The sequence below is a fragment of the Erpetoichthys calabaricus genome, chromosome 7, assembly GCF_900747795.2.
Source record: "Erpetoichthys calabaricus chromosome 7, fErpCal1.3, whole genome shotgun sequence".
NCBI lineage: Eukaryota > Metazoa > Chordata > Cladistia > Polypteriformes > Polypteridae > Erpetoichthys > Erpetoichthys calabaricus.
Genome location: NC_041400.2, coordinates 7,223,085 through 7,247,572, shown reverse-complemented (window position 1 = coordinate 7,247,572; position 24,488 = coordinate 7,223,085). Strand labels below are relative to the sequence as shown.

General features: G+C 41.1%; 1 protein-coding gene across 1 annotated transcript in view; it reads left to right on the top strand.

Annotated features, from left to right (window-relative positions):
• Positions 1-24,488, top strand: part of znf462 (zinc finger protein 462) — a 176,341-nt gene that overhangs the window by 126,227 nt on the left and 25,626 nt on the right. The window contains exons 3-7 of the mRNA XM_028805058.2: positions 1,996-7,502; positions 13,782-13,919; positions 21,139-21,497; positions 22,110-22,228; positions 22,615-22,809. Of these exons, the coding sequence (XP_028660891.1) occupies positions 1,996-7,502; positions 13,782-13,919; positions 21,139-21,497; positions 22,110-22,228; positions 22,615-22,809 (6,318 nt within the window). The remainder of the gene's footprint in view (positions 1-1,995; positions 7,503-13,781; positions 13,920-21,138; positions 21,498-22,109; positions 22,229-22,614; positions 22,810-24,488) is intronic.

Genomic DNA, 24,488 nt, shown 5'->3' with positions numbered 1-24,488 from the left:
CCGTCATCATCAAGTTCTTCCATGTGAACCCTGAATACCATGAGGACTGATTGTGAGGTCATTTATGTTAGGTAGATTGCCTAGAGGGGGTTGGGTGGTCTCGTGGCCTCGGGTACCCCTGCAGATTTTATTTTTTTTCTCCAGCCATCTGGAGTTTTTTTTTTTTTTTTGTTTTGTTCTGTCCTCCCTGGCCATTGGACCTTACTTTTATTCTGTGTTGATTATTGTTCCCTAATTCTGTTTTATTTATTTTGTCTTTTTTCTCCTTCTTCATCTTGTAAAGCACTTTGAGCTCTGTCATTTGTATGAAAATGTGCTATAGAAATAAATGTTATTGTTGCCTATTTGGCTTGTCCCCATCGTTGGTGAAATGAGCTGCTCCATTTGTTAATACTAACATAAAATGTATTTAGGATTTCAGTGCTTGAGGCTCATCTCCCAATTAATGCGATATGTACATGTACAGTATGGCAAAACTGCATTGCTTTACTGCTGAGTATGAATATGCAAACTCTAAATTTGTGGTGTTTGGTTTTTGAGGGCAAACTAATGTTTATGAGCATAACCTCTCAAATGTGAAGAACGTAGTGAAAACACTTCAGTCGTATACATTTTCTTTGGTAAAATCTTATAGCAGCATAACTAAGGCATGTTGAGGGCCACAAAACTGTGATTACAGACCAGGGCTGCCTTTATCTGATGGAGATCTTTTGGAGTAAATCCTTTCTACAGCTATTCCAAATTTTATATTCAATTATCACTACATGTAGTTTGGCTCAGTAGTGTGCATGTTAGTATAATAATTTAGAGGTACATTTTATTTTGTGCATATTCATACAGTATATGAAATAAGATGTCCATCTGATTTTGACTGTTTGACTAATTTTAGTCAACTTAAACCAATTTACTTTTTCTTGACTAAAATTAACAACAATTAAATTACTAAGATGTGACTAAAACTAAAATGCAATATAGTCAGAAGACTAAATCAAATGTGTTGTCAAAATAAATACTATCCTTAAGTACCCTCTGGTACAGTGAAGAATTCCTAGTGGATTCTATGGTGGTGAGCTGTCCCAGGCCCTTAGATAGAAATGCAGCACCAAACCAGAACATTTCCACCACTGTACTTTACAGTTGTTACCAGGTTCTTCTGGTCAAATGCTGTTTTTGGTTGTCTTCTGGCACTGTTACCATATAATGCTATCATCTATGCGGAGCACTTTGTTCCCGGAGTCCTAGTCTTTGCCTAGGTGTTCATGGCCAAACTTTACTCTTGCCCTGATGTTCCTTGTGGTTTCTTCTTCGAATACCTCCCATGTAGATGTAATTTATACATCCTTGTTCTAATGGCACACTCTTGCACTTTGACATTAATTAACAGTGGCAAGAGCTCCCAGAAGGCCCTGTGATGAAAGTCTTGGCTTTTTAGAGATCCCTTCCAGCATCTTGCATTCTGTTCTTGGCCTGAACTTGTTGATGGGGTGGTCTGGCCTGGACAAGTTGGCAGTTGCTTGCAGTCATCTTTACTTGTAGATGATCCTCTGGACATTAAAATGTGTGATTTATAATTTTTTGGAGATCTTCTTAAATCACCTCTCAGACTCATAGACATATGTATCGTTCTTTGAAAAAACCTCAGAGAGCTCCGTCGACCTTGGCGCGGTAATGGTGCATAGTTCAATACAAAGAGCAAACTAAACGTAACTGTCCGAGGTGTAAATAAAACATGTTCCTCCAAGATCCTCTCTAACAATGAATCATTTACACCTGATCTTATATACCTGATTCTAATTTTAAGCATTTTGGAGTATTTGAGCTAATGATAAATATTGTGAGGTGTACTTAATTTTCCACATGTGAAATTTGCGTTTTACATTTATTTAATTTATATAGTGGACTATTGTAATGGAGTTTTTTTTGCTTTTATTTGTTAATTTGTTTATTTAGTACAATGTTAACCTGCTGAATCTTTTCTTTTTTTCTTTATTTTAGGACTCCTCCCCTACCAGTCCAGCCCTGGGCATTACAGCAGTTCCAACCAAATGCTTTATAACCAGTCGACGAGCCAGCCTTCCAAGTCAGCAAGCCAGTTTTTTCAGTGCAAGTTCTGTGTTCGTTACTTCAGATCCAAAACCCTTCTTAGTGAACATACAAGAAAAGTCCATGGATTTGTTGGAGGCTCTATGCACAGTGGTGGGAATGGCCCTGTTTCACCTTCCGGCAAGCAGTCAAACTACAGCATCCTGTTGCACGATGGATTTGGGAAGGTTTTCTCTTGTCAATACTGTACCTACAAATCTCCGAGAAGGGCACGAATTTTGAAACATCAGAAGATGTACCACAAAAGCAACTTGATTGAAGCCCCTGTGTCTGTCAATGAAGCCATCTCCGATCCTTCATCTGTTTCTTTACCCATGCAGGAGTCTTGCACTGATCTGCCAGAGGAAGTTGTTGAGCGTAGCATTCTGGAGTCAATGGTCAAACCACTGACCAAATCACGGGGAAATTTCTCTTGTGAGTGGTGTGGCTATCAAACTTTACGGAGAGAGAGATGGTGTGACCATATGATGAAGAAACACCGAAACATGGTAAAGATAATATCTTCCCTTCGGCAACAACAAGAAGGAGGTAATGCACCCCCGTCAAAACCAGACTCTCCAGCATCTCACAGAAGCACTCCAAATTCCAGTTACATGCCTAAAAATTTAAGTAGCAATGAAAGCAATGTTTCCAGTTACAGAGGTTCAACGGGGAACTCTCTTTTAAGATCCCCTTCTTCACATGCCTCTAAATTCCCACCCTTTCAGTATTCTCATGGAAAAATGAAAACCACATCCAGTGGATCTTCTTCCCTTTTACCAGACAGATCTGCCTTTGGAATGTCGGACTCGCTTAACTCTACTGTTGATGTTGAGACCAACAGCATGTTGAACGATTCTAGAAGTAGCTCTGATGAGGAACTTGGAGATATGGATGGTTCAAACCACACAAATTCTTTGTCCCTAGACCTTTCAGGAAAACAGTTGTTGTCAGAAGAAGATACCAAAATGCTTGAAACAAAGGGAATACCTTTTCGAAGGTACATGAACAGGTTTCAGTGCCCGTTCTGTTCTTTCCTCACCATGCATCGTCGAAGCATCTCTCGTCATATAGAGAACATCCATTTGTCTGGGAAGACAACGGTCTATAAATGTGATGAATGTCCTTTCATTTGCACCAGTCCCCTTAAATTAGGAACTCACAAACAGTGTCACACTGGGACATCTTCCGAGTGGGAAACCATGAGCTTGCAGAATGAAAGCCTGGGCTCTCTTAGCGAGAGCATGGAACCAATCAACGGAGGAAGTCTCAACTCCAAGGTGAATGGCAAAAAATCAGGAATGCTAGTTGAAATAAACCAGCCAAATCCTCACAGATGCTCGTTGTGCAGCTTTTCAACAACTACCTTGAAAGGTCTTCGTGTTCATCAGCAACACAAGCATTCATACTGTGACAATATGCAAGTGCCAAGTTACGAGGGCCCCTCAAATGAACAGCAAGACTCTGAGCCAGAAACCTATACCTCTCCTAACTATGTGCAGAAAACACAAACCTCAATTTTGGGCTTCTCATCCAAAAAGCACTTGCTTTCAAAGACTGCACGCAAATCCATTAATGATTTACCCTTGGATCTATCGCCAGTCAAAAAACGTACACGGATAGATGAAATTGCCAACAATCTCCAGAGCAAGATCAGCCAAAACAAACAACAGGAGGATGCAGTTATTAACCTGGAAGACATTGAGGATGAGGAAGAAGAGGAGGAGGAAAACGTTGTAGAAGTTGAAATGGATGAAGAGAAGGAAGAGACGCAAGCTGAGCAGTTAATGAAGAACCAGAGCTACAACTACTCTAGGCACCGGATGTATTTCAGAGAATCCGATGACCCTCAAAACGACGACATGTTGGTAAAATCAAATCACCATCTCCAGCAGAAATACATCTCCAACAGCATGGCTGCTGTTTCACTAACTGTGTCTGATGAAGATGATAATGAGGATGATTACATCATTCCATCCGAGTCCAAAGATTCACACGATCAGAGCAGCCAGAATAGTCGGGATGCTTTTCAAGATAATCTTGACTTTACTGATGATTCTGGAGCACTGTTTCATTGCAAGCACTGTGACTACAGTAACAAATCAGCCCGCAGTGTAAGCACACACTACCAGCGAATGCATCCTTACATAAAATTTAGTTTTAGATACATCTTGGATCCGAATGATCACAGTGCTGTATATCGTTGCCTTGAGTGCTACGTCGAATACACGACTTTCGATGACCTTAACCAACACTATGCTGAACACCATCCTGAAGCTATTAACGTCCTAAATTTCAACCAGCCAGATCTGATATACAGATGTCGATTCTGCTTGTACACTAGCCCAAATGTTCGAAGTTTAATGCCTCACTACCAAAGAATGCACCCTACGGTGAAGATCAATAATGCTATGATCTTTTCCAGCTATGTGGTTGATCAGCCTTTGCCCATGAGCAGTGAGTCACAAACGCTGAGAGAAATTTTAAACTCTGCCCCCAAAAGCTTTGGAACGTCCACACCCATAGCACGTAGCACATCCCAGACCAGTCCAGTAAACAAGAGCTTCCCGAAGGCAGATTCAATTATGGATACGGACTCTCAGAAAGACAATGCTGTAAATAATGTTGTAGTTTATGACTGTGACGTTTGCTCTTTTGCTAGTCCAAACATGCACTCTGTTTTGGTACACTATCAGAAGAAGCATCCAGAACAAAAAGCTTCCTATTTCAGGATCCAGAAAACAATGCGCGTAGTTTCAGTAGATCGCTCTCAGGCCAACTCCAATCAAGTATTTGAGGTGAGTGCCCCGTCTCCTCCTAAAACAAGCAGTGTAGCTCCTCCTGAAATTAAGGAAGAGATATATTACTGCAAACACTGTGTTTATAGTAATAGATCAGTAGTGGGGGTGCTTGTTCATTACCAAAAAAGACACCCAGAAATAAAAGTAACCGCAAAATACATTAAGCACGCACCTCCAACTCCAGGTCTTCTAAAACTTATGGAAGAACTCCAAATTGCCCCACCAAAGCAATTTCTTCAGCAGTTTAACAATAGTGGCCTTGACGGAGCCGGTTCTTCCCATTCTCGACCCGGTGGAGACAAAGGAGAAGGGGAGATGATGTTCTTCTGTCAGCACTGCGAATATGGGAACCGCACTGTGAAAGGCGTGTTGATTCATTATCAGAAGAAGCACAGGGATGTGAAAGCTAATGCAGATCTTGTGCGACGGCACACAGCTGTTGTTAGAAGCCAGCGTGAGCGTGCGCAGATGAGTCAGTTGAACAACATGTCTGCCACGGCCAACAGCTCCGACGGGGAGAAAAATCGACCGCTGAGGTCCCTGAAATGCAGACACTGCTCCTATATGTCTCCGTACGTTTATGCGCTGAAAAAACATCTCAAGAAAGACCATCCGACCATGAAGGCTACTGCCTCTACCATTTTACACTGGGGTTATCAGGATGGTATTCTAGAGGCAGGATATCACTGTGAGTGGTGCATCTATTCTCATGCAGAACCAAACGGATTGCTAATGCATTACCAAAGACGACACCCGGAGCATAACGTCGATTATACCTATATGGCTACAAAATTGTGGGCAGGGCCGGATACTATTACAGCTACTACCACTACTACTACTGCTACTCCTAGTACCACCGCTACTAATACTTCTTCTCAACAAGTAGCAAACTCTGAAAGCAATCATTATCAATGCCGAGATTGTGCCTTTGAGGCATGCTCCATTTGGGATATCACAAATCATTATCAAACAGTTCATCCTTGGGCCATCAATGGAGATGAATCTGTGCTACTAGATATCATCAAAGGTAACAGCACTTCAGGAAAGCAAAAATCACACCATCAAAAGGTGGACGCTGAAATCATAGTGGCCAGTCCATTTCACAGGCAGCCCTCAGACCAAGACGAGGAACCGTTAGAAATTTCAGTAGGCTCTCCTGAAATGGCCACCCAGTTTTCTTTTGCTAGTAGTTCGATATCCACCAACCCCTATCAGTGTACTGTCTGCTTGTCTGAATACAACAGCTTGCATGGCCTGTTGACCCATTATGGCAAGAAGCATCCCGGTATGAAAGTTAAGGCAGCTGATTTTGCCCAAGAAGCTGACATTAACCCCAGTTCAGTTTACAAATGTAGACACTGCCCTTATGTCAACTCACGCATCCATGGCGTGCTAACACACTACCAGAAGCGTCATCCTTTAGTCAAAGTGACGGCAGAAGATTTTGCTGATGATGTCGAGCAGGTGTTCGAGTTAAATGAAGGCGATGAAAAATGTAAATCTCAGAGGCAAGGGTATGGTGCTTATAGATGCAAGATGTGTCCGTACACCCATGGAACGTTAGAAAAGCTGAAGATTCATTATGAGAAGTACCACAATCAGCCAGCATCTGACATGTTTAATCCCTCTCTAACAAATTACTCTGTAACTAAAGAGCTACTCGTGGAAAGCAATTCATCCACTATGGATGACATTCAGGAAGTGACTGAAATCCTTCCTTCATTTTCCCAGTACCCGGGTGAAAAATGTGAATCGCACACTGTATTTAGATGCCAACTTTGCAAGTATTTCTGCTCCACTCGGAAAGGGATTGCTCGTCACTATCGCATCAAGCACAACAATGTTCGAGCACAGCCTGAGGGTAAGAACAATGTCTTCAAGTGTGCTCTCTGCTCGTACACAAACCCGATACGCAAAGGGCTGGCAGCACATTACCAGAAGCGGCATGACATCGATGCTTACTACACTCACTGTCTTGCAGCCTCGAAGACCGTCACAGAAAAGCCTCACAAAGTTGTTGTCCCTATAAGTTCTCAAACTGAAGGTCCAGCCTTGAGCGAAGAGCTAAGAATAGCAGTTGAGAGGAGGAAATGCTCTTTGTGTCCTTTCCAGGCTTTCAGCAAGAAGAGCATCGTCTCTCACTACATCAAACGGCACCCTGGTGTTTTCCCAAAAAGGCAGCATTCCAGCAAATTAGGGCGCTATTTCACGGTGGTCTATGCCAGGGCACCTGAACCCAGTCCCGAAGTTAAAGAGAAGCCTCCCCAAGAGCAACCCGAGACTGAACAAGAAAAGGACATTGAAAGGCTTCCTTACAAATGCATCAAGTGCTTTAAATTGTCGTTTAACACAGCTGAGCTCCTCTGTATGCACTATACGGAACATCATAGTAAAGACTTGAAGCGGGATTTTATGACGTTGCCAAGTCCAACGAGATCCAGTGCCGACAACTTTCAGTGTGCCCACTGTGACGTTAGGATTCTGAGCATATCGGAGCTGAGTGTTCATCTGACCAACCACAACGAGGAGTTCCAGAAGAGGGCCAAGCGGCAAGAACGGAGGAAACAGCTTCTGAGTCGGCAAAAAGGATGTGAACCTGGGGATGGAAAAGTCGAAAAGGTATTCATTCTATGGAAAAAAAATTGTTATGTGCTTAACTCAAATGTTTATTTGTATTTAGAACGTGAGGACGTGAGAATTCATTTTGACAAAAGAGACTCGGCCCAGCAAAGTTTGTCAAAACTATTGACCAAATTTTTCTTTGACTTTGAGTTGTTTTTTTTTTTTGTTTTTTTTTAATAGTACATCAAATACAATCTAAAAACTTCACTGTACTAGTGGAGTAGATAACACATACTATATATACAATTTACACAATAATTAATGCGCCTTACAGAATAATTAATTTGCTTACATGAAGATCTGGCAACTGGGGGAAACACACAATAGTCTATACACACTTTGCACTCAGTAATAACATACAAATACTTTAAATTTGATAAATAAATGTGAAAATAAATAAATGTATAGTGTGACGTGAGATTAAATAATTTATAATAAAATGTGTCACAAAATATATATTTTGATGCTTATTTCTTTATTTGATTATTTCTTCATTTGTTTATTTTGGCAGCACCGGACTTAACGTGAAATACACCTTGAAATGAAATGTGTTTTTTCACCCCTCAAAACCTGAGAGGATAGGCTGTAACAAGTACTCTTTTTTTTGATCGGTGTATCGCTGGTGAAGCACATACTCAAAGTTGTGATTGTGCTTTTGTGGCGACTTATGAGTGCAAAAAAAAAAAAATGTTTACTGCACAAAGTGGTCACTTGAATTCAAGACGTTCTGAACTCCACATCCTCTTGGGAGTCAGCGACTAAGTATCTGCTGTAAATGTGAAGGTTTAAGCCCCTGCTACTGTTGATTCACCGATTTTAAAAAGTTGTATTTGCTAGAGCCCACCCTCTCAACTTAGATGGGTTAAAATGACAAAAGTTTTTTATTTCTCAAGGCGTATTTCCTGGTGCATGCTGGGCCATTAAAATTAAAAAGTGAAGAAACGAGTATATAAATAAACAAGCAACAAAAACATTTTTTGTGACATATGTAATTATTTATGCTCCCAAATAATGTTATTACTAATTTAGTGTCACATTTCACTATATTTATTTTTATTTGCATAATTATTTAAATTTGTCCAAAATACTCTTCCTTTCACTTAAACGCGCTGTACAATAATTGGGAAATCTCCTGATGTCTTCCTTCCCACAATCGATAACAAAAATCACAGTCATTAGTTTACTGTCCTCGCTAAAGTTGCTTGAACACTGTTGCACTGGATTTGCTGACATACCCAAACTGCGCTATAAACTTTCTTAGTAGTGAGGTGTGCTTGACCAATTCTGTAGATCTGCTAACAATAATGTTATAGTCATCAGTATTATCTTGGCTTAAGATTCCAATATATAGTCCAAACTATATCACTTGGTCTAAATACAAGAGAAAATACATCTAGGGTAAGACAGAGGAGAGGCGAGGTTGCGAGCATATGCTGATTACAGTACGTTGCTGCACCCACCACACGGCAAACTACCCGGAGTGAGATCTGAGTGCAGCCGTGCAATGGAAGTGCCAATCCTGCCACCAACCCCCAAGTTTTCCCTGCAAGTTGGAGGACCTTCTTGCTGGGCTGGACGTAGATTAATGTCATACCCAGGACCAAGCAATTGCAGGTTAAGAGCCTTACTCTGGGGCCTAACGGAGTGGTGTTAATGGGGTTCGAACTGGCATAAGGAATAATAATTATTGTTCTTATTGTTATCTTATTGTTGCTTTTCTCCTCGCTGATTTGCTAACAATATCATTTATGTCCAAGTTATTAGTCTATGACCATTAGAGAGAGTGACTTTAAAGACAAGCCAGTTTATTTTTTCAAGAGGGCCTGCCCTTTGCCTAAGCCAAATAGGCCCATTCAGGTATCCATCCATTGGCAAAAGGCATTAAGCAAACCTGGACCAGACAGCGGTCTTATCTCAGTGCACATTTGCTCACTTACCCACATTCACTCCCACTAGTGTTATGTTTAAGCTAGGGTATGATTCAAATTATTTTTAGGTCTGTCATTTTTTATTCATTAACTAGTGGGACTGACGGATCTCCAGTCCTCAAATAAAAGGGATTTGAAAGGGGTGAAGTCTGCCAATAGAATGATAAAGTTGAATATGAACTTTGAACTCGTAGGCACCATGTCACAGAGAAGTTATCTCTAGAGGCTCCAAGGGATACCAACGGTAAGGAGCTGGTAGGATTTGTGTACGCATTCCTCCAATCCTCAAATAAACTGGAATGGAAGCTTTGGAAGAGTGTGATGAAAAATGAAAGAAAAAGGCAGTAGTGCTGTGTTTTGTAACGACATCGTTGTTGTGTGAAACACGGGAGGAAGCATTTTGTGAAACTGTGGAAGGTGTATAACGTTTGTCTGTGGTTGTAGGTTGTATTCTTCTGCAACTTGTCCTCTGTTTGTAAATGCTCGGGTGTATGAACCAAGGAATACACCTATAGTATGGGTGGGCCTGGGGGGTTTTAGTATGGTGCAGAACTCCAAATTACAGGACATGACTAATAGCATTATGTGGTAACGTTATGAAAGCCATTTCAAGTTGATTCCTTTAATGCAAAAAACTGTTAAAAAATCATGGCATCAGAGCCTAAAATTATTACTGATTTGTTCCGCAGTGGATTTGAATAAATGTCTACTAACCAAAAAAATAAAAATTTGTAATAAATTTTACTCGCGAAAAGCATAGTTTTCTTTTGGTCAGTTTCTAGCACGTTCTAAATAACATCTTCTTCATGAGCTATAGATAAAATGAGGGTTTATCCCGTTTTATTGTGGTCTCATGAGCAACGAAGAGGATCGGCCTTCTTGTGTAACGCAGGTCACCATCTGCACTTGTTGGCACATTTCTTACTCTGATTAGTGTGTGGCCTGAATGCATAGCAGAGTGGGCAATGCAGGCAGCTATCGGGACAGCAAGCAGTCCTGGTCAGTCCGCCGAGATCCCTATGAGGGTCTCCAGTTGGTGAAGTTGGTTTTGTGTCTGACCTGTAGTGTCATCGTTCGACCATACCCGACATGTCAGCCATGTGGTTGAGTGCTGGTGGCCTTGCCTATCTGTGCTGCGTGAGAGGCTTAAGGCTTAAATCACGGCCACTCTAGGCCGCACTTGTATTTGAGAGTTCCGGTTTGTGTCGTAGCAGCATTCTGTTTGGCTGGTTGTACTTCCTGTGTCAAGTATGTGTGAGGCTGGAATGGCGTGTGGCTCTGCGTATCCTGAGACTTCCAGCGCACTGTTGCATCTCTTTCAACCATGCCTGGGACTTGAAGCCCACTTTGTGTTGGACCAGCGCTGTCATCAGTCGGCCATACATGGGGCGAGTACCACAGTGGCGCACACAGACGTGCGTATCCTAAAAGGTAATGCGCACCACAATTATGAAAATAAGGAAACAATGTTTTATGTGTCATTGCATAAACTGTCGATTGAGACTAAAATCAAGCTTCAGAGACCAGGGGTGTGAGAATTTTAGCGTGACAAAACCATCCTCTTACGCGATATATTGCAGCCTTTTTAGACTTGTCCATATTCACACTCTAGTAATATTGCAGTCAGGAAACTAAATCTTATCTAGATAAAATTCACACTTTTCTAGTTTGACAAACAAGGGCTTGCTTTAAAATGTCCTTTACATGTTGGTTATGGGTGTCCACTTAGCTGCTGGATTGATTGTCGTAGCCACACTAGGACAGGTCTAGAGATTTGACATCGTTTAAAGTAAAATATTATGAATAGCATACACTTCTATTATGTTTAAGGAATGAGACAACAAAATCGTCATTCATAGCTAGCACTGATGCATGGAGAAAAACAAAAGTTTGCCAAACCACCAATGCAAAAATGTAGCCCAAATTCAAAAACCAGAACAAAGCCTAGATCAAAGTCGTATTTAAATATCTTTTTCTGTTGTAATTTATTTGTTTTAATTAATTGAGTTTCCCCTTTATGTTGAAAAATTCAGATGTTGAAGAGTGAGATGACACCATGCGCCTTGGGCTTGCAGTCGCCCTTTGCTTGTGAAGCACCTCATCACTGTAAACAGCTTGGCTACACCCATGTAAAACAGCACACAGAATGATAAAATCTTGAACTCCAAAACTTGATGGCTAACTGTGCACTAAATGTAAATATAATCAGATTCATGTAAGACTTTAGTGAATTCTAAATATACTAGCCAACTCCCGCCGTAGCATACGGCGGTGTAAGAATAGGAACGGAAAACGTTGAAAATGGAATTCGGAAATCAAGAAGAAATAAATACTTCTTGAAAGACGCAGTTGTGCATAGGTGTTTTGGTGGTGAAGACAGATAATGAGTCGAAAGATGTAACCCTAGAAAAAGCCACGTACAACTGACCGTGGCTGAAGACTGGTATTAGGTCTGTGCTCTGGTCTTTGGGTATCCAACAGTGCATGTAGAATTTCCGGCCAAGCAGGATTACATGTGAAAGTGATAAATAAATCAGGCTTTCTGAATTTATGTACTATGGCCATGGCATCCTGATAGTTTTGTTGCATGTATCTTGGACTTCCTGGAAATGTGGACGGTAATATGATCATTTTGCCTACACGTACGTTGTTATTTTCAGCGTTTGATTGCAGTGCGTCTGATAGTCGTTTGTATTGTTCCACGCACAGATCATGTTGATGTAATCTGAGATAGTTAAGACGTGCGACCTCTGTTTTAACATACGCATCTACGACGAACTGTTGGAATAGTTTGCTGCTGGAGTGCAAAATACAAAATGTATTCCTCATTGCTAATCTGTATGCGTAAAATTGGCATTGAGTAAGCCTTATTCGCTTGCCGGTTCTTTTATCAGGAACATGTAAATCTTTGTGCCAGCCAATGTCTCCATAAGGGAATAAAAGTGGGTAAACCATAGGATCATAATTCATATTGAGTGTGGAAATCTGTTTTCAGGAGTTGCCTATGGGATAGATGCAAATGTCCTTTTCTGCAGGCAGTTCGCCATCTTCTCCGACGAAAATCGCTGCAACATCGGTGTGACATGTCGGGCCATTGTATCGGGCTAGCGTGGGGAAGGGTTTGGAAGAGGATGAATAGGAATCGAGAAATGCCATGTCGGCTGCATGTGGGCGGGACCGGTTTTGAAGTAGAAGCAGGACGAACCAGAAGAGAAATATATATGAGATTTTAATTCTGATTGTTTCAGCAAGAACAACCTAAGGAAGCCCATGGAAAATGATTGTAATGAAGTTTGTTTGGACTGATTTGTTTTTTGAGTTGGATTGTAGCAGCCTTATATGTTTTTCATTCTGTTTCCATCGAATAGACTCCCAAACTCTCAATTTCCTGAAAAGCAACTAATTAAACCAATGTTAATATTAATCTAAATGAATGTACGTTTTCTTTTTGTTGAAGTTTCTTTTCTTTTCAATGTATAAAGTCCTTCCCACGTTTGGCTTTGTCTCTGTTTGCTGTAAAATTTCATACCTTTTTTTTTCATGCTTTTACTTGCCTTTCTCTACAAAGAGGCTAGCTTTTAATTTATATGGTTTTATGTTTGAACAAGTTAAGTACGTTTCATTTAAGATGAAGAGAGAACAACAATTATGTTCACAGATCATAGCAACATGCAAGCTATTAAACTGCTACGGAAGGCAGGTTTCTGTTATCCTGCTCCAGGCTGCTCCTGTTCAATCGTCACTAACTAGTTTTCCATTTAAGTGGTGAATAATTTTTTAAAGCGAACAATTCCATGTCCTGGAAAGATGCAAGAATCCTCTGCCATCGAAAGTGTGTCACTGTGAAGTCCTATTCAAGTTCATACAAATTCTGTGACGTTCCTTCCTTCAGAATTAATTTTGTTAAATCGTGTCGGGAGTCTTATTTCCATCATTCACTAAGTGAGTTTTGTGTATTAGCATCAAATTACAATTAAAGGGATGCCCATCATACAATACCTTCAGGAATCACACCCATCTAGACCCTACTTGTGCTTATATTTTGGAAGAAATATTCATATTGGCCAAAATATGATGATGATGATCTACTTTTTGCAGTATTATTGCCAGTCAGAAAAGGAAAAGAAGGAGCAATTTTATTTTTTTAATACGCTTTTTTAAGCCTCATATTTATATATGGCACAGGTAGTGCACAAATTTTACAAATATGATGAATTTGCTATGAGATTTAAATTATCTATTTTTTTTAACAGTAACTGTTTTTAAAAAAGATCCAGTTGTTTTATAATTATTAGGAGGTAATGCTCATTTAAGTAAAATTTTCTGTGTTTGTCTTCTTTACCTGCAGGTTGACAACCAAACTGAAAAAACTCCTATCGGTTACCGCTGTAACTTTTGCATTGAGGTGCACCCCACTCTGAGGGCTATATGCAACCATCTTCGAAAGCACGTTCAGTATGGCGAGGTCAAAGCCGGCCATGTCAAAGTAAGCTGATCCTTTTCTCTAAAGGAACATTAGAGAAACTGTAACACAGGTGAACAGGCCATTCAGCCCAATAAGCTCATCCATCCTGTTCACCTAGTTTGTCCAAAATAACGTCATGTCGAGATTTGATGGCCCCTAAAGTCCTGCATTTCACCACACTACTTGGTCATTTATTCTAACATTTCTGCAAAATCTGCTCATAACACCTTTCCAACCACGTTCCTGTGTTCTTGATGAAGAATGTGTTTTAAAGTAACGACTAGGATCCACTGTACTAATTCCTTTCATAATTTTAAAAACTTCAGTCATGTCACCTCTTTATCTTCATTTTGCTCCAACTGAAAAAGTTCAGCTACTTCAATCTCTCCTTATAGCTCATAACCCTAACATAACTTGTTAACTAACTACTTCATTTAGTTGTTTGTCTTGTGAATTGTCAGGTTCCCTAAATGCCATCCTAGATATCAACTCTCTAATCCCATGAAGCTACTTCATCTTTTATCTTGGTTTAATCCATTCACTTACCTGGATGGTGGGCCTTTGGCAAGTATCATTAAAAATGATTTTAGAAAATTACTAGTTAAAACTGTTCCAGCTACTTCAGAAAGTATGTATCTGAGACCCCATTATACCGATTTAAACACTCCAGATAAAATTGCAAACTGCATCTAAAAACTGCATAGCATTTTAAGTAGTGAATAAGAATATCCCAATGTACTTATGGAACTGCTGTTCTGATTTATTTAGTCCATTCTTTCTTAGACTATTGTTCTCTTTGCAGTGGACGACAGAGTGATTCTATCTATCTATCTATCTATCTATCTATCTATCTATCTATCTATCTATCTATCTATCTATCTATCTATCTATCTATCTATCTATCTATCTATCTATCTATCTATCTATCTATCTATCTATCTATCTATCTTATCCTGCCTACTATACTAAAATTAAGATCGATTTTTTAATACGGTATTTATCTACTTAGCTTTCGAACAGCCTTGTGGTTTACAACCATCCAACCTACTTTGTAAGACCCTCTTTGTAATGCGTTGGTCACATATCCTCAATATGTGTCTCTTTTGTCATGTCAATCGATGTCTGTCAGTGTTGTCTTCACTCCCAGGCACTCTCTGATCTCTTTATTGCACACTTTCTCTATACATCAGCGTTTCTCAACCTTTAAGTATTTGGGACCCGAGTTTTCATAACAGTTTTAATGGCGCCCCCGTAACGTTTTTTTTGAAACCCTAATAAAATTTATTCCTATATTTTTTTGCTGCCGATACACCGCTACAAGTTTAAAATTTCCCTACTAATAGCGAAATTCCGCCACATATGGCAACATTCGCACCCCCTTTTTTTGTTACTTCACACCCCACAGGTTGAGAACCACTGCTATACGTCATAGTGCAGTCATTTTAAACGCAATTAGCTTGTCGTTTACCTTTTCTGCGAGTGTCTCGACAGCCGTACAAGGCAATCGGTACATGTAGCATGTAGTACATTGTGACAGATAAGGTCGCTCTCGCTCCCTTGAACCCTCGGACACCACGCCAGACACCAGGTAAAAGTCCAAATAATGGTTTATTATAATAACACAGAGCACAATGCACCTCCACCTCCACTATACTTCAATAAACAATCAATAACAATAACCAATACAGTAATCCTCCACTCTCCCAGACGCTTAGCCACCCTGCCTCCCAACTCAGCTCATCGTCTGGGATTTCCCATAGTCTTTTTATATTCCCTGACCCGGAAGTGTTTCCGAACCCTCAGTCCATGTGACTTCTTAGCACTTCCGGGTCAGATCAAAACTCTTCTTTTTTCATCCCGGAAGCACGTCATTCCTTCTGTCCATGTGAGTGGGACGTACTTCCGGGGTGTAGGGAAAATAGTCACTGCTCCTCCCTGCAGCGCCATCTAACGGCCCCCCGTGGTATCCAGCAGGGTTGTAAAGGAAAACTCCAATGTCCATAATTCCCTGCTGGCATTCAGGGCACCTCCATGCTGCAGGGAGGGCTCCACCTGGGGGTATTGGCCGGGATGAACGGCCGGCCATATCTCACAACTTATAGAATTTAGTATTCACATTATTTCTTTTACTCTGCCCTATCTTGTTTTTTCTACTAATCACTTGTAAAGTGTGCTCCTAAGTACATGAACCAGTCCACGCTTTTCAATGACTTGCCTCTTAGCTGAATTTCTTAATTGCTGAGATTATTGTTGCTGCTCTTGCATGTTTTTAAATTTTCTGTTTTAGTATTAGTTATCTCAAGACTGTATCTATGTTATCAGCTTGGTCAATCAGGCCTTGTGCTTTCTGTGTGCACTTGGCCTGAAGGCCTATGTCATTATTTGAATTGTAGGTTGCTCTTTCTTGGGGCATTGTAATTGTTCTTTATTTGTTGCACTTTTTTGGATCATCTTTTCTTGCAGAGTAGTACAATCAGGGATCGAGTCTACAATTCTGCCCAAATGTCTGTTTTCCAGATATTATTGAATATCTCATATATTTCATGTAGTGATGATTGAACCCTATGGAGTTCGCTTACATGGAAATGTTGGTGAAAACAATCAGCAAAATGCATTAAAGTCAATGGGAAAGGAGGAATTGAACTAGTTTGGAGTAATTTGTAATGGTGTTTTCAGTGTCTCGGAGGGCTAGGAAAGCATCTGTCAATTATGTTGGCCTCATTATTGTGGCCAAAAATGTGATAAAAGGTATGAGACAGCGGTGCTAGCCACTGTGTCCCAAACAACAAAGGATTTAAGCAGAATGATAACCACAAACACAGTACAGCAAATGGCCACAAACTAAAACTAAGGAAAAACAAAATGTCATTTTGCTCACAGAGTTCCAATTGTGGGGCAAACTTTAGCCATGCAACAAAGCAGCAGTATGAGTCTGGCTCATTCCAGATGCAGCTATATGTCTTTTTTGTTTCCCATCTCTTGTGCAGATGATTTGCACTTTTTTCTTCCATGAAGAAGATAGAAATGCCTTGTAAACAGTAATAAATCTTTGGTTATTATTATTTCACTGGGTCGCATATTTGTTCTTTCTCAGAGAAGGGGAAGGCAAGAGTTCCTTTAAAGCTTGTTTTGAGATTGTAGCCTGACACATGGCTAATTATGCATGCAAATTTGCCATGCGGCACTGTCCAGCCCACAAGGATCAGTATTGTATGTCCAGTGGCAGTACTCATAATCTTCTCATTTTGGTGAGAAATACTGCAAGTTGGTGGTGACTTCACTTATGCCCGAAGTGGCTCCACAACATTCCTACAGTACACTTGCATGAAAGTTCTGTACATGCTGCCATCACACCGGGCTCGCAAAGCATAATGTGGGCAAAAAAGCGTTTGCCTAAGCCAGCCACAGGGTGAATGTCTATGAAAATATTCAGCAAACAAGATCACCAGCAAACCCAGCATATTCTCTGGGAAAATAATTTGGCAAATTTCACCAATTATATGTATAATATACATATCATCTAGATTGCTTATATTTATATATTTATACACACAAACAGATGGTGGATTCAGAAAATATTCTGACCCCTTCACTTTTTACACAATTTGTTATGTTTTAGCCTTGTGCTAAAATCATTTAAATTCATGTTTCCCCCACATATTACCCCAGAATGACAAAGTGAAAACAAGATTTTAAAAGTTTTTGCAAAGGTATTAAAAATAACAATACTGAAATATGACATTGGCACAAGTATTCAGACACTTACTTAGTACTCAGTTGAAACACCTTTGGCAACAATTAGAGTCCTGAGTTCTCGAGTCTGATCTGACATCCTTCACACACCTGGATTTGGTGATTTTCTGCCATTCTTCTCTGCAGATCCTCTTGAGCTCTGTCAGGTTGGAAGGAGAACATCGTAGGACAGCTATTTTGAGGTCTCTTTAGAGATGTTCAATTTGGTTCAAGTCTATGGTCTGGTAGGGACTTTCAAGAACATTCAGAGTTGACTCTAAGCCCCTCCTGTGTTGTCTTTGCTTTTGGAAAGTGAACCATCGGGCCAGTCTGAGGTCCAAATCACTCTGGATCAGGTTTTCATTAAGAATATCTCAGTACCTTGCTCCATTTAGCTCTTTTTCAACCCTGTCAAGTCTCTCAGTCTCTGCCACTGAATAACAGCCTCACAGCCTGATGCTGCCACCAACATCCATCAACGTTGAGATGAAATTGCACAGGTCTGGAGTGGTGCCTGGATTCGTTCAGACATAGTGCCAGTCTTTGCTTAATTAAAACAGAGAAACTTGTTTCTCATAGTATGAGAGTCCATTAGGTGTCCTTTTTGAAAACTACAACCGGAGAGGCTTCGGCTTGGCCGAATGGAAGGCACGGACGCAGGTACACGGCGATGGGACCAGGAGACATAGTGCGCAGGCGCCTACAGCGCGCGTCTCATAAACCGCAAGCGAAGTCTGATCCACCGCGAACGAAGGAGTCACGGCTCAAAAACGAAAGAGCTCAACTAACGTAAATAAGACATGAAGCAACAACTCCCCGATAGCTACCGACTAACGACACAGCCACACAGAAAAGAGGATTCTGCACTGCACCCCAGAGTCAAATGGAAGACACTACGGAGACCGCAAAGGTCCACAAAGATAGTACGAAAGGCGCAGGCGCCTACAACGCGCTTCTGAACTAAACGTCCACACTACACAGCATGGTCCGGGTAATGAGAATAAACGTACTCTCCGTATTAAACGTACGGCATCCTCACACGTCCAAACCATATAGCATATGTGAATCACATTACAGTGATGCATTAACAACAGTACAACCACAGAAAACGCTCCGTATTAACAGTAAGTGCAATTATCCATATTACTAATGGTAGACAACGGATAACTAATGGAGTCATGGTCACGGCTCCGGCTCCAAAATGAAACTTTTCAACTAACGGACATACAGAAACGAGCCTGCCTAAATACAATTAATGAACACAGGCGCCTACAACGCGCCTCTCAAACGGCAGAGGCAATAGATAAACGGCAAAGAAAGGAACGACAAACAGCCGCTAAACAATTCCACCAATTAGCTGACAACGCATTCTGTAATGTGTCCACTATTAATGAACATTAATTAGGATTAATGAATATCATTTGCTGTCATTGTCATTCACTTAACTTCCCTGAAGAAACAACTGGCAATACAACTAATGAGTTTACACATTGTTCTCAAAGGGGTCAGGTTAGACTGCCTCCTTTAGATGAATATCCTGAATATCTACGGATGTTTCTAACTAACAATGTACCCGAAAGTAAAAACTTTATGGACTGCATTAGATCCTACAATAGTTCATTTGCTTTTGCATCTACCGGGGTAAATATCAGGTCACCAGCTGGCAATGGCCCATACTGCTTTCGCATATGTGGACAAATATTACATCGGATTGGAACAGTGCACCCTGAGCCAAATCACGAACGCAAATATGCACAGATCTACGTGTTAGATCCAGATGACGCAATCTATCAACGATTTTACTACAAATGTTGTGTATAAAGAAATATTCCAATAGATCTTTCTAATGTGCCATGCTATGGGTTCTTTACTTCCTTTGTTCGTCATCTACACCTTTACACTCCAATATATCTCATACATACATCAATGTATTTCGGGTTACCCAACCCGGGGGTTGGCGAGCGAAGCGAGCAGGGGGCGGAGCCCCCTTGTAAAGTACAAATCAGAGGAGTGTTGCAGTGATGGTTGTCCTTCATGAAGTTACTCCCATCTCCACACAGGTTCTCTGGAGCTCATCCAGATTAACCATCAGTTCTTGGTCACCTCGGTTACCGAGGCCCTTCTGCCATGATTGCTCAGTGTGGCTGGAACGCCAGCTCTTGTGTTCCAATCTCCTTCCATTTAAGAATGACAGAAGTTGCTGGGTTTTGAAAACTTTCAATACTGCACAAATCCTGCCTTTGTAGCCTTACGAAGGTCTGTGCCTCAGCACAATCCTTTCTCTAAGCTCTGCAGGCAATACCTATGACCTCATGGGTTGGTCATTGTCACCTGCTGGACCTTCTATAGACAGGTGTGCGCCTTTTTAATAGTCCAGTTAACTGAATTGACCTCCAGTGTAGAAACATCTCAGTGACAATTAATTAGGGCAAATTTTAATAGTCATAGCGAAAGGTCAGTGTACTTTCAATGAGATACGTCTTTTACGTCTTTTTTTTTTTTTTATAACTGCAAAAATTCCTAAAACTCAGTTTTTGCTTTGCCATTCCTAGAATATTGAGTATTGTTTGATGAGAGAAAAAAATTATTGAAATGATTTTAGCTCAAGGCTGCAATATAGCTAAATGTGAAAAAAGTGAAGGGTTCTGAATTGTTTTTAAAGCAAATGTGTGTGTGTCTATATATGTGCGTGCGTGTGTGTGTGTGTGTGTATATATATATACAGTGCATCCGGAAATTATTCACAACGCCTCACTTTTGCCACATTTTGTTATGTTACAGCCTTATTCCAAAATGGATTAAATTCATTTTTTTCCTCAGAATTCTACACACAACACCCCATAATGACAACATGAAAAAAGTTTACTTGAGGTTTTTGCAAATTTATTAAAAATAAAAAAACTGAGAAATCCTATGTACATAAGTATTCACAGCCTTTGCTCAATACTTTGTCAATGCACCTTTGGCAGCAATTCCAGCCTCAAGTCTGTTTGAATATGATGCCACAAGCTTGGCACACCTATCCTTGGCCAGTTTCTCCCATTCCTTTTTGCAGCACCTCTCAAGCTCCATCAGGTTGGATGGGAAGCGTCGGTGCACAGCCATTTTAAGATCTCTCCAGAGATGTTCAATCGGATTCAAGTCTGGGCTCTGGCTGGGCCACTCAAGGACATTCATAGAGTTGTCCTGAAGCCACTCCTTTAATATCTTGGCTGTGTGCTTAGGGTCGTTGTCCTGCTGAAAGATGCTTCTTTCGGCTGCTTCCGTTAGGGGTTGCCACAGCGGATCATCTTCTTCCATATCTTTCTGTCCTCTATATAAATTGGGAGACTATAACCATGTAAATCATTTTTGTATTAGACTGCCCCCAACATTATTTATTTTGCATTCATGGAGGTGCATGGGCAGTAAAAGATGATCTCATTTTTAAATGATGTAAATTTTTCCTTGTTTTTATTGTTGGAAAAAGTGAAATTGTACTGAATTGAAATTTATTTCTTTTAAATAGCATGAAGTGAGTGATACACCAGTTTCTTCATCGGAGCATGTGGTAGTTCATGGTGAACACTCAGAAGATGCAACAGATAGGCAAAGCGCTGTGGGACTAGAATCCACAGGGACCAGCAATGGTGCAGTTACAGTGACAGCAACAGGGGAGATGGATGAAGCTGAAGGAGAAATGGAAGACTGCGGGGAGCTGAAGGACAGTTCCTTCGGTGGACACGCCTGCCCACAGTGTGACCGTGTCTTCATGTCCATGCAGGGCCTGCGGTCCCATGAGAGGAGTCATTCTGCACTTGCCATGTTCACCAGAGAAGACAAGTACAGCTGCCAGTACTGCCAGTTTGTGTCAGCATTCAGGCACAAGTAAGCATGGCCAGTAGTTACGCTCTTGTTACCTCTAGTATATTAACCCCATTAGTCTTAAAGGTCAACAGAGCTTGTGTGTGGTTTTTGTTTTTTTTCAAATTAATCTCTCAAATTCAACTCTGTGCCCTATTATGGATCTTAGGGGCCTGTCAAGTCTTTATTAATACTCCTTAGGTGTTATAATCAGCTATAATGGTTATTAAATACAATGTTTTATTTATGCATCTGTTTTTATATTATATCCTATTTATACTTGATGGGTGCTGTGTTTCTGTGGTTTCTCCAGTTCACCTGGTTGCTTTATAAAATCTGCCCACACGCTGTCATTTGCTGGTGCTGTGCAGCCTGCTTCTTGCAGCAACCACTTCTTAGAGTTCCTGCCATGGGCTGCATGCATCTGACAACATATATATATATATATATATATTTATTTATTTTTACTGTACTAACCACACATCAGGAAGTTGCCCCCATGTTTGTGACGCTATAATTAACAAGTTTGGCCTGCCTGCTACAAGCTTAGGGAGCTCCACAGTTGCTCTCTGATTGATGGTGGGTTTTGTCATTCTGCTCCTTTGACATCTCGTTTTCTCCAATGTTGTGCTTTAGCTTGGACCGCCATATGCAGACTCACCATGGCCACCACAAGCCATTCCGCTGCAAGCTTTGCCCCTTCAAGTCTGCCTACATGAGCCGACTCAAGAGCCACTTCCATAAAGCTCATGCAGGTAAGACTCTTGTCACGCAGAGAAATTAATCTTTTTTGACTTTGAAAGTGAAGTAGTTTGCATTTTATTTTCATATATCTGTCATCATCATTAGTAAATGTATTATTGTCTAACATCTAATATGCTTTAGAGCTGGGTATTCAGTGTGTAAAGGTTTAAAAACCTAATTACTGACATTAGGGCCTAGCATCTGGAGCTTAAAACACTCATTTGGAAGCTAGTGGGCAGAATTTCTGAGATAATATTACATATTGTAAAAACTCTGACTTGTTGCGTAATGTTTATCAAGCTGTCATGGGAGGTGAATGCCTTTGGGTGTGGAGGATTGATGGCTGCCATTCTTTGTGTCCCTGGAAAACGTGTAACCATCCTTATTGCTATTGTAGCAGGTGAACACACTTACAAGTGCTCGTCCTGTTCCTTCTCCTCCATGACGATAAGCCAGCTGAAAGAACACTCCTTGAAGATCCATGGAGAGGCGCTGACCCTTTCTAAACTGCGTGCTGCTGCTCAGTCTGCCTTCAGACCCCAAAGGCTACAACAGTTAATTGGACAGACGTTGGAAATCCAAGAGTCAGATGGCAAGTATTTTCTGTTACCACCTTTGTACCTGTGCTCATCTTGCTCTGCATAAATGTCGGGATGGGTTTTTTCCCTCAATCCCATTACTTCAGCATTAATGTTGCATTCACCAGCTCTTTTGAGTATTTGGAGTACTGAGTTGTGGCGTTTCACCTTTTACTTCGGTTCATTTTCGGTCCAACTAATCGGAGAGACTTGAGATCAAAGATGATTTGTTAATTGGCCTGAAAAACAATTAATTTAAGGTAAACTGCATATTTCTGTGAAAATACAGAGCAAAATATATATAGTGAATGCGTATAACTTGCATTTCAACCACAAAAATTGCCGATCAGGTTTTTTTTTCTTTTATACAATTGACTGAGACGAAAGTTCAGCATTAACGATACAAACTGGAGAATTCGGTAGCTTTGTTCTCTCCAAATTGTCTAACTCGTTATTCCGAGTTTGTAGGCCATTCATGTAGTACTAGGGTGCTGTACCGTGTTAGCCATTATGAATGTAGAGAAAAGCCAAGCAAAATGACACCTTTTATTGGCTAACTAGAAAGATTACAATATGCAAGCTTTCGAGGCAACTCAGGCCCCTTCTTCAGGCCCCTGATTACATCTTGCCTGAAGAAGGGGCCTGAGTTGCCTCGAAAGCTTGCATATTGTAATCTTTCTAGTTAGCCAATAAAAGGTGTCATTTTGCTTGGCTTTTCTCTAGGCCATTCATGTGAATCCCATCTGTCTGACAGCACATGAACACAGAATTGTCACAGGGAATAGGAGCGCTGCTGAAATGGAGATGATGTCGATGCAACAACATTAAGGACAATCGGATCCTTCCTTCCAACAAATGCATTAAAGTCCAAACATTTACCCCATTAAAAGCTCTGAGATTATCTTCACTGCCTTGTGAAATGATTAGAAAGTTCACTCCCCGGAATCCTATTGTGGCTGCAGGTTTTTGTTGCACCCAGCCTCATGTTCAGTGGGATGTTGTACCTTTAATTGATCTTATGGTGATTTTTCTTCTTGTTCAGTAATGCAGTAGTGTGAAATTTACATTTTTAATAAATTTAGAAATATTGGAATTAATTCTCCTAGCGTGTTACCGTCTTTTGTTATTTTCCTTTGATTGCACTTTCCTGCTACCTTAGCTGGTATCCTCCATCCATCCATCCATTATCCATCCACCCACCCATTCTCCAACCCGCTGAATCCGAACACAGGGTCACGGGGGTCTGCTGAAGCTAATCCCAGCCAACACAGGGCACAAGGCAGGAAACAATCCTGGGCAGGGTGCCAACCCACCGCAGGACACACACAAACACACCCACACGCCAAGCACACACTAGGGCCAATTTAGAATCGCCAATCCACCTAACCTGCATGTCTTTGGACTGTGGGAGGAAACCGGAGCGCCCGGAGGAAACCCACGCAGACACGGGGAGAACATGCAAACTCCACGCAGGGAGGACCCGGGAAGCGAACCCAGGTCCCCAGATCACCCAACTGCAAGGCAGCAGCGCTACCCACTGCGCCACCGTGCCGCCCCATCCATTATCCCACCTTCTATATCCTAACTACAGGGTCACGGGGGTTTGCTGGAGCCAGTCCCAGCCAACATAGGGCGCAAGTCAGGAAACAAACCCCGGGCAGGGTGCCAGCCCACTGCCGGGGACACACACACC